The sequence below is a fragment of the Phaethon aethereus genome (assembly GCF_964289735.1).
Source record: "Phaethon aethereus genome assembly, chromosome: 1".
Taxonomy (NCBI): Eukaryota; Metazoa; Chordata; class Aves; order Phaethontiformes; family Phaethontidae; genus Phaethon; species Phaethon aethereus.
The window spans coordinates 99,569,159-99,580,401 of NC_138575.1; the positions used below are offsets into that span (position 1 = coordinate 99,569,159).

General features: G+C 43.1%; 1 protein-coding gene across 1 annotated transcript in view; it reads left to right on the forward strand.

Moving 5' to 3' along the window:
* The window catches only part of NECTIN3 (nectin cell adhesion molecule 3), a gene marked incomplete at both ends in the record, with an annotated part of 103,651 nt that extends 95,994 nt beyond the window's left edge, over positions 1-7,657 (forward strand). The window contains 2 exons of the mRNA XM_082007226.1: positions 6,431-6,725; positions 7,619-7,657. Coding sequence (XP_081863352.1) covers positions 6,431-6,725; positions 7,619-7,657 — 334 coding nt within the window. The remainder of the gene's footprint in view (positions 1-6,430; positions 6,726-7,618) is intronic.
* Positions 7,658-11,243: the final 3,586 nt, after the last annotated feature.

Consider the following 11,243-nt stretch of genomic DNA (forward strand, 5'->3'; position numbering starts at 1 on the left):
GCACAGGAACTTGACTCAGTTACGTGAATGTGGGTGCTCTGGAGGGTATCATGGAGTGCAATTAACTGGCTGATGCTCGGGTGTTGCTGCTCCTGAAAGGCAGAGCAGATTCTCTCAAGAACCTGTGGCCCCACTATAGATGATGACTGTTGTATTGAAAAAAATGCTACATTAAAGAGCAGATGAAGCAGGTCCCTAGGCACTAAAGCAATGGGAGGTTTCCTTGCTCAGCCCATTGGTTACATGCCAAGTGGGTCAATGGTTTATTGTAGCTATTTCATGGCATGTTGTTCAAACAACTGGGTTATACGAGAGAGATGAGGAATGATGACAACTTCTACCAAATTGTTTTAGACCATGGAGGAATTACTTTGGATGTCATCTGAAGTTAGAAGTTCAAAGGACTTGTGGGTGGGAAGTGTGATAATTTCGACACCAGAGCTCCACTGAAGGGAGAGAAAGCATGCTCACTGGATAGCCATATGCCTCAGTAGGTCAGAAATATATTTGTTTGATGTAGATAATGTTTAGTTTTGTAGATAGAAGGAAAAAAAATAGTACTAAAATATTTTCTTTGAATGTTACATTCAGCACACATGTTGCCTTGTATAAAGAAAAAAGGAAGATGTTAAGGCACTAAGACAAATGTTAATCATAATTTTCTTTCTTGGGTCGCTGTTAATCAGCTGTCTTATTCATTGCTTCATTTCCACTAGGGGCAATGAGTTGGAGTTACAGTACTCTTATAGCTGCATCTGCCTGAGCCCACTTTGGAAATGTTAGCTCATTAGCGGGAAGCCGCCCTAAAATGCTCCACCTTGCTTGTCTCTGGCTCAGCACAACCAGCATGCAGAGAAAGCATGGATTTTTCTCTTGGATAGAGTGAAGAAAGGGCTGCTGTTGAGTTTCATGCACATGGGTCATGCAGTGTGGACTTCGGACCTCATGGCATGTGATGGATTGCAGTCCGGTTGCAAGCCGTCCTGGAGGGCCAGTATTGTCTGTGTGTGGGAGGATCCACATAGCTCGACTGGAAACTAAAGATCAAACTGTTTCATAAGGTTTCTGTTGTTTGCTTTTTCCAGCTGGGCTGTTTGCACTAAGAACTCTTCTTTTAGTATTGCAACATGTGTGTTTCCCTCATTACTTTCCTTTTCCACCTCTTGAATCAGCAAAGATTTGTATAAAAATGAAAAGATAATTAACTTGGCAAGTACTCAAAGGCTCTTAAGGTTGAAGAAGGAATGGAAGCGGATGTTCAAATGTGAGTAATCCTGCTTTTTGTCCTTTGTCAGCAATGGATGTTGTCAGCCCAGTGTTGCATCTGAGTCTGAAGCACGGGAAACAAGCATAGTGTAGGCATAAGTCCACACCAGCCGCGGGAGTTTTTGACTGAAATGCAGCCCCTTGAGGGTTGCCAGGTCAAGGCTCAAGGTGGTTTCATTTGCTGTTGGAAATTTCAAGACATGGTCCCGGCTTCTGGATCAAGAGGTTACATAATTGCACATGAACCAAGCATGCAGGCCCCCAGGTGTTCTCAGACTCACAACAGTAGTTCCATACAGGAGACTATGGGAACAGTATGTCAGATGTAAGGGAGGCTTAGCCAGCTTGTTGTGTTGAGAAACTTTCCAACTGCTCCCTGCCATTCTTTGGAGGAAAGTAAATTATACAAAATATCTCAAGGACAAGCAATGAGCGTCAGCTGTAGCACAGCACACTTGCTAATCCAGCTGTCTTGTGCCATTGGTCCCATGTGACATTTGCATCTCTTCTGGACATAGACGCTCACCGCAAGTGCTCGCAGAAAAGAGGACTAGCTTTCCTGCTGCTAGGCACCTTCGTTCCTAGGCTCAAACCGCAGATAGTGCCGGAAATTGGTTTTGCAGACAAGAACCTGGGAGTCCTGGTGGGCAGGAAGATGACCATGAGCCAGCAATGCACCCCCATGGCAAAAGCAGCCAACGGCACCCTGGGCTGCCTCAGGAGGCATGTTGCCTGCAGGGTGAGGGAGGTGACCCATCCCCTCTACTCAGCACTGGCAAAGCTGCATCTGGAACGATGTGTCCAGTGCTGGGCTTCCTGGCAGCAGACAGACATGGATGTACTGCAAAGAATCCAGCAAAGGGCCACAGAGATGACTAGGGGCTTGGAGCACTTTTCATACAAGGAAAGGCTGAGAGCACTTTGACTTGTCAGCCAGAAGAGAAAGCTTGGGGGGATCTCATCAATGTGTAAAAATATCTGATGGGGTGAGTAAAGAAGACAGAGACAAACTCCTCTCAGTGGTGCTTAGTGGAAGGACAAGAGGCGGTGGGCACAAACTAAAACACAGAAAACTCCATCCAATTCCATAAGAATAACACTTTTTTACTCTGCAGTTGTGTGAACACTCTCACAGGTAGCCCGGAGATGTTGTGGAGTCACCGTTCTTGGAGCTATTCAAAGCCTGACTGGACACAGTCCTTGCAACCTGCTCTAGCTGACCCTGCTTGAGCAGAGGTTGGACTAGATGATCTCTGGCGTCTCCTTCCCACCTCAGCAATTCTGTGAAAACAGAGTTGGGTTGTGTCTGACATGGAAGCTTGAACGAGGACAACTTCTTCATTCAAGTAGAATTTGGATTAAGGTGAATAGGTTTAGCTCAAAACAGAGCAACAATTCTGGTTTTGTGAATATATGTAACAGTAGAAGATCTCCTTACAATCTTCAGTCTTCTACAAGCTGCACTCCGTGTCGTGCTTGGCATAATGAGGAAGTAGCACTGCAGACCCTGCTGAGCGTAGAAGGGTGTGCTCTTCAATGGCTTCTTTCTTTGGAGGTCTCAAAATATAGCTGTAGGCAATTGCTTTCACAAATTGGACTTTTCTGGGTTGCACCAAATATTCCACTGTGCAGGCTTTTCAATACGTATTAAGGGGCTCTTTTGCCTGAAAATGTGGCTTTTTTCTCTGCCAGAAGGTGGTAACATCTGCTTCTCTACACTACATTATACTTGAAAAAAAGCCTATTTCATTTGGTTTCTGCTGCCAGAACTTGACTGACTTTTTCACAGCCTAGTAGATTAAGATCTACTATATTTAATCTCTGTGAAAGCCAGTTAGTACTTGCAGATTTTTCTCTCTTGTGCCTAGACTTTCCAGACTTCAGATATTGTCCATGAAGCATTGTATTCAGCAGCTTCCCCTCCCACTCATACTTAGAGATGGACTTTGAGGGGATGCTTGAAAAGTGTCTTAGGCTTGGTTTTTTTGTGCTCTGCCACAGCTGCAGTCTTTCATGGCATATTTCAGAAGAACCTATGACAATTTTGACTGAAATTTGGCTGCAAACTTTTGTAAAGTGAGGGCACGACAAGGTGATAAAACTTCTGTAGATTAAACCTTGTCATAATGAACACAAATGAGAAATGCATTGATAAACTTTCAAGACCTTGAATCAAGCCATCAGCGGAGAACAAAAAGCGTAATCGACTAACAAGTGTAATAGGCATGCAGCCAGGAATAGCATACATCTGACTGACTTGTACTAGAACACCTACTTTTGAGGAGTTGCACAATTTCCCCATTTCCAGCTGCTAACCTCACAATCTCCATCACCTTCGGTGTGATCTATGTTTGTAGAAACAAAAACAAACCCAATGATTTTCTGGAGCAAAGGTTGCTAATAAAAGAACCTGGTGTATCCTCATCCATTTATAGTTGGATCTGGATTTTTTCCCTAAATAATCTTTTAATTATCTCCCAAGCATTTGCTTTGCCTATGAAGGAACATAATTGGCCTTATGGGACTGGAAGCAACACAGAGAAGTGCTTTCCAATGGCCGCAACTGTGCCCAAAGCTTGAGGACACTGACACTTGAGTTTTGATGCCTGGGGAAGAGCGGGGTCTCTTGGTCAGTATAGCTCTGTAACCGGTTACTTTGTAAGCTTAATCACTTTGTAAGGCCTCAGGACTGATTCTTACTAGGCTTTGCCTGATTTTGTTTTAGGCAGCCTAGAGCTTTCTTTTTGTTTAGCTGCAACAACTTTTTGGAGGAGGCTATTGCCTGATCTGTTTTGCTTTTGCTTTGTTTTGTATAAGCATGTGGAATTTCCATAATTTTATATAGGCAATTGTAACAAGTAGTATTAGAATGAAGCATTTATGGCCATAACGTAACATGGGGTAATGTAGGCGTGGTATGACAGCAGAGGCCAGCAAAGAAGTCACGGGATGTGGTGGAGAGGAGTAGACGCACAGGGTGACAATGGAAAGGGCAAGGAATAATACTGGAGGCTTTAGGGCTATCAACAACTCCACCATGTTCAGTTAAAGAACTGCAGAGCTGGACAAGACCAGATTTAGTGGTAACAAAGAGAAAACGAACAGGTATCTATCTGACTTATGGAGAGAGTTTCTTATCCATAGCAAATCTGGATGTAACATAAGTTGTACATCAGTGAAGAAAGATATAAGTGTAGAATTGTGCTAGAAAATGTATAAAAATACTCAAGTGTGGGCTCTGGAGGGAGAAGGAAGAAACCATTGACAGCATACTCCTCAGCAGAGGAAGAAACCTCATCATGAACATAATACTACTTCTAGGAAAGGACCGGAGATACTAAGGACTTGTTGCAACCCCAGTCCCCTGTCCTTCCCCCGCCAGCTGATTCTTGAGGCTGACTTGTTGTCACGCGTCGGAGCCAGAGGGGCAGGGTAAAGGAGAGCATAACACCAGAGAACGCTTTTGTATAGCAATCTTTGACTGTATTACTGAGCTGTGCATTGTATTGTTCAGATAATTGGGACTCTGAAGGTTAGTATCAATGTAACTGCACTGTAACAACAGTTTATTTTATTTAGGCTGTTAAGATTTTAATTAGTCTAACAATAAATTCTTGGCTTCCCAAATGAAGTGTTTCCCCTTTTGCCCATAATAAGGCTTTCAGTGTAATAACTTGTCACATAGGTACTACAAGGATTGAAGAATGATGAGTGTGTTCACAGAGACTGTGCTGATGCACCAAAAGAAATCATGGAGAGAAGCAGACAAAGCCAGAATGATCTCCATCCCGATGACTAATGATAGAATACTTGCACTGTATTACTTGTGTTATTTTAGCAATCTCCTGAGAAACCCAGTGGGAGGTGTTCCTGGTGATGTATGAAAGAAGCCAAAAAAAATAACAGCTGTCTGAAAGAATTTTCCTGCATTAGGTAAAGCAGGGATATGATGAGGGGGAAAAAAATGTTCAGTTGAGATAGCTTGCATAATTCATGCCAATTTCTGCTCTTAGTTTAGTTCACAGTTGATTTGCTTCATACTATTTGCAGGGAGGGGATGCACTAAAGGTCTGATTCTTTAATGTTCCCAGTATATTCTTGGTAAGTTTTTTTCCAGCTGGGTAATTTCAGCTGTGTGATGGAATTGGGAAATTGCCATGAAGTTGGCATCGACTAGAGCCAGCCACAAATCTAATCGAAGCCAACTGGCAGGTTAGGTACAACACTGTAATAAGACAGTAAGAAGATGTGGAGGAGACTCAGTCCGGCACAATCCATATTGTTTCTTGACCTCCTTGAGAAGTACTCCAACTTCAGACCATGCATGTTTCTCATGAAAGCACTATTGTAAACAACTTACAGTACCTGTGATGTTTTAGGACGATTTAGGTCATACACATCTGTCTACCTGGTGCTGGCACCTGAAATTACTGTGTAAACAAGTATGTCAAACAATTTATAGCTACGTATTGTGACGATTCCTAAGCAGCAATCAAAGCCTGTTGTGTTACTTGGATGTAATATAATGCCTTAGGCTTCTCAGAGAAGCTAGTTTTATGCGTTAAAGCTTTACTGGCCTTCACTGAGACACTTAACGGAAACTGAAGATTGTTACTTAAGGCCGTAGGGGGTGAAAGGTTGCTTTTTTACCTTGCAAATATTTGGAGACTAATATTCTCAATATCTGATCTTGAATTTGGGGAGTGTTTTATCCATAGGGTATAAGCTTAAAAACAAACAAACAAAAAAACCCAACAAACCCCCGAAATACATACATACATACATACACACACACACACACACACACACACACAAAACACCCAAACAGGGTAAAAGTAAACAACTGAAGACTAATGAGAATGTATTTGCTGGTAAGTGAAAAAGGTAAATTTGGAACTGTAACTTGCATAAACACTTTGACACTTTCTTGCTGCTTGTAGTTAAATGAAATATCTCATATTGTCTCTCTAAATATATTAACGTTTTTAAAAAATGTTAAATTAAAATGAAGATTTTTTTTTTCTTCTTCATGGTAACATGGAGGAAGAAAGCTTTTTTGTATTGTGTAACAATTTCAATTTCTTCTGAAACAAATGTTAGGGGGGAAAAAATTGTTAAATCATTTGATTTGCTCAAATCTGCGTTTTTCTGTGTTCACCTCCAGGAAAATATTGTCCATGTTACTAGCAATACGAACCACACAGCAGTGCCGCAGTGTTCACCGCTTCGAGCTTTCAGCCAAGGTTAACAACACTAGAGGCACAACAGCAAGCTGTGACCTAGCCGCCAAGCAAGAAGAAAAACGAGGTTGGAAACGGTACCAAAAACTCCTGCGGCTCTTCCACAGCACGCCGGCGTGGAGGGAACCAGTTTGGATCAGGTTCTTCGCGAGCATTGCTTCAGACCTTGCCTTGGCGCTGGCCGGGGCGGCTCGCGCTGGTGATGCCCGCGGTCACGTCGTGAGCAGTGCGTCGGGCAGGGACCGAGTGCCCAGCAGCTGCTCTTGGACAGGCAACACGTGTGGTTGGGAGAGACCCGGGGGCTTGGCTCTCCTGCGGTGGGCAGCGGCTTGTTTTTGGGACGTGTGGCAGGCAGCATCCCTGGGCCTTTCCTATGGTGTCATCTAGAGCCCGGAGCCTGCGGCAGCGGGGAAGGACGGGATGTGGGAGGAGGGACTGGAGCAGCAGCTCCAAGTGCAGCAATGGGCTTGTCCTTCGGGGTGCTGGTGTGAGTAGGGCCAAGAGCCCCTCCTGGCTGCAGTGGCAGCCCCTGAGCTTGGGGCAGGGCAGGGAGACCCCCGGAGCATCGCTTCCCCCAAGATGGGGGATGCCAGTGTCCCCCCAGCAGTAGGGGTGGGGGCATCCCAGTGTGCTTTTGAATGCTGAGCCTGCGAAAGGGAGCAACCCTGGATCAACTGCAACATTGGCATCGCTGGGGCATACGGCAATAACAGCGATTAGTACAAAAACCTGGTGAAGACCCTGGTGCTGGGATAGAGCTCTGCATCGTGCAGCACCCTGCATGCTGCAGGGACCTGAGCTCCACAGACTCAACACTTCAGGCTCCTTTCTTGGAGCAGGAGGACTGCTAGGATATAAAATTCTCCTCTTTGCCTACAAGGCAAGCGTTTCCCTGAGGCATGAAGGAATTGATCTGATCTAGCAGCAGGAGCTGGTCCTTTCTTGTGCTGCACAGCAAAAAATCTTTGTTCAGGGTGTGTGTGTATGGAACAGGGTCAGACAGACCTGCTTCACCAACTGGTAACAAAAAAGAAAATACCGATTTCCTTTTGTGTTATACCAAGCTCCATGGCATGCGGGGTTGTGTTTTTTGTTTGTTTTTTTCCCCTTAGAAATGGGAGATGGACTCTCAGGTTGAAGCTGTGAGGTAAGCGCGTGCTGCTCTTCCTATGAAATGAGGTCCTCAAAGTCTGGGGTGAGGTGATCTACAGGGTGGCCTCCTCATGAATTTTCTTTAATCTAGAAAAGAACTTTTGCCTTCCAGTGATGCATCTGTTTCGCTTTCCAAAGTTGACAGCCACACTGATCAAGTGCGTTATTTGGTGCTTCAGGAACGCAGTTTAAGAGAAAAGGGAGCTTATAAATGATTATTAATCCCTCAGCATCCACAGGTGCAGGTAGGTGGTAATTTGGTCTCCTCTACTGCATGAATTATTCACAGATTTGTTAGAATTTATAGGTAGACATTGCACGATACTTCTGTACCCAGATAAGATGAGTGATTGAAACAAACATAAAAACCAAGAAAGAAAAAACACATGCCTCTGCCTCAAAGTGAAAAATCATATTCTTCTAATGATTTTGGTGTTTATATCTTAAAGCTTTGGTTCATGATAACCTGTCTAGCGAATTTGAGCAAGGGGAAGGGGTTTAACGTGATGGAGAAACACTTAGGAAAAATATAAAGGAAAATTTAACGGGAATAAATGAACTTGTTACTACTTGGAGGTTGGTCTGACATAGGTATATATTCCTCCTGCAGACAGTTTCTTGGAGAGAGTCTATTTTAGAGGGAGGTGGTTAGGCATAAAGTATAGCATTAAGTCTTCAGCCTTGGAGGTATCATTGATTTATTTGGAAATGATGACTGATTATGTTCTAGTGATGTTTTGGAAGACATGAAATGGAGTGCATTCCACTATGTGGGTGACCCTTGGCTTTAAATTCCAGCAGATGACAGTTAGTGGGCACGTCGGTGAGGGGACAGAGGGAAACGGGCATGCTGTGCCGGTGTGAAGCTGTGTCATGTGTCTGAGTTCAGTAGGAGATTGTGCAAGAAGCCAGAGGAAGCTGTAACTAAGGGGTGGGTGGGAATAGATTAACAGAAACATCTTTGATGTTCTCTATAGAAGTAGCTTTGATATTTTTAAAACTCCTGGTCTTTTGCTGAGAAGCTGGATCATGTGAGGTATGATACCTCATGTGAGGTATCTGTTCTGCTCTTTGTCCAGTTTTTTTGTGATTCATTCCTTCTGGTCTGTGATACATGAGTAGTTTGGTTACCCGCAGTTCAGTTGCTGTGCCTCCTGCTAATACTGTTGTGGTGTTGCAAGAGAATCCACAGCTCTGTGGCTGCTCCTCTTTCCCACATCACTTTCTGAAGATAAAGTTGCCAAATAAGCACTAGTCGTGATTCTTGGAGACCTTTGAGGATGTGTTAAATCAGCGATATGCTTGAAGACATGGATTTCCTTTCAAGATACTTGCTGAACACAGTACTAAAAAATCAGACATACATCTTGTAACTCCATCCCAACTGTGTGACAATGAGTGGTAGCAAAATTTGGGAAGTTTTCACTGTTGGAAGTCATCTCTCTCCGACATGAAGAGATAGCATTAATGAATCAGCTTGTTGAAATACTGAGAGTCCTTTTAAAGTGTGAGGATAAGAGCTTTTTAATCTACCTCTTTATGGTGTGAGATCTGATTTCAGGTTACGCAGATCTGTTGTGTCTTCACTGGCACTAATTGCAACAGAGGTGCAATACTCAATAGTGTAACCAGAAGTATTATCTGTAAAGATGTTTGATGTTAGCTCACCTCTCCTCTTACTCTGCAACAAAAGTACTATATCTAGATTTAAACATCACACTTTCAGAAAGAGAAGGATCGATCGGAGGGAGCCTTGAGGAGGAAAATGAGAGGACGAGGTTTGGAAAACTTGTCACCCGCAAGCACCTGAAAGAATAGACTGATGGGGAATGTAATAGTAGCCTTGAAATGCATAAAAGGTTATTGCCGTATAAAGGAATACATTTTTTTTCTTCATGTCCTTGGTGGATAAGTGGGAGCATATACTGCAACACAGGAGATTCAGGATGGGCTTCAGAAAAGCTTGGTAATGATAAAGACAGCAAAGCCTCAGCAAAAGCAGCATGCAGTGGAACAGCTGTGGAGTCTACATTAATGAAAGTTAAAAATCAAGCCAGGAAGGGGTCTGTCTGGAATAGCTATAATTAATAGGTGGTGTTAACTCTGCCTTGCTGCCTACAGTCCCTTCTTAAAATTTGATATGGTATTTCTGTGTTATATATAATGTATTTTTCTGTTAGAGCATTGTTAGTAGCTTGTGTGTGTTCAATTACAGTCATTTGTCAGTAAATTACCCTTCCATGTTCTGTTAGTAATAGTATTATGCAGCTCTAATATCTGAAGGCCATAATATATACTGGGAGTTTTAGCAGGCTATAAAAGCCTGTAGGAAGTCCTCATGCTAACAAGCCTACAGCCTGAATAATAACCAGGTGAAAAGTGTGAGACAGTATAGTAATTTTTGCAGAAGGCCATGTTTTCCCTAAAAAGGTGTGATCTGAAAGATGTCTTTTGAGTCCAGGTATCAATGTGCTGTTTATGAGTGGAAGGAACTTCTAGTAAGGTTGGAGATGGCAAGTTTTAAAGGGTTTCTATCTGCTTAGTGACGGATTATAGCTCAAATATCTTAGCAAATTTGAGCTCAGAAATTTTCTGTTGAGAGAGATGAGAGAAAGGAGGTTTTGCTTGTAGCGTATGAGAAAGAGAACAATGCAACCCAGCCATGTGGGCTTTGTGCCTACACGTGGTTTGGCTCTGTGGGGGACATCATTCTCCACCCTGTCAAAGCTCAGCATACAGCAGAAAGTTCTGGTGTAACTGATATTCTTTTTATGAGCAATCAATTTGTCTGGAGCCCGAGCCTTTAAACCTGGCTGACAGGAAAAGTCTCTATTGAGAGTTGACTGGCAGACAAACAGTACTGGAGTTTTAAGTATTTCTGATATCTCTGAAGGATTTTGGTTTCCTTTATAATACCTTAATTATAAAAGCTATGCTTTTAGGATTGCTCTTAATTAAATATGCTTGTTTAGTTTCTTCCTGGCATGTGGATTTCCCAATTCCAGCCAACACTGGCTAGCCAGAGGAGTTCCCTGCAGACTGAAAATCATTTAGATAGCTTATTTTACTATGTGCTTAACTCTTTGTATACCAATGCATGTATCAGCTGATTGATTTGAATCTATCAAATGGAGATATCAAATGTAGTTGGACTCAGTGATCCTTATAGGTCCCTTTCAACACAAGATATTCTATGATTTTATCTTCTGTATAGAAATGTCAATAACAAGGTTGACACTTAAAAGCTGGGCTCCCAGCTCCTCTTAAATGCTCTTTCACTGCTTGAGATTCCAGCTCAGAAAGATGGAGGTGAAGATCAAGACAACCTTTAACAGGAAGTATTTGCCTAATTTGCAAGCCCTTACAGCGCTGCCGAAACAGCACTTGTAGGAGGGTAAATAAGTGCAGCCTATACTTGAGACAAACACGGCCGCTAGAATCAAATGTTCATGGTGTCTTCACTTGGCACAGCTTCCTCTGCGCTGGCACAAACATGTGATGAGCAAATGTCTCTAATCCCAGGGGGGGAATTTCCATCCCATCTGGTGCAGCTCCACAGCCTTAACTGTGAAACAGGAGTAAAGG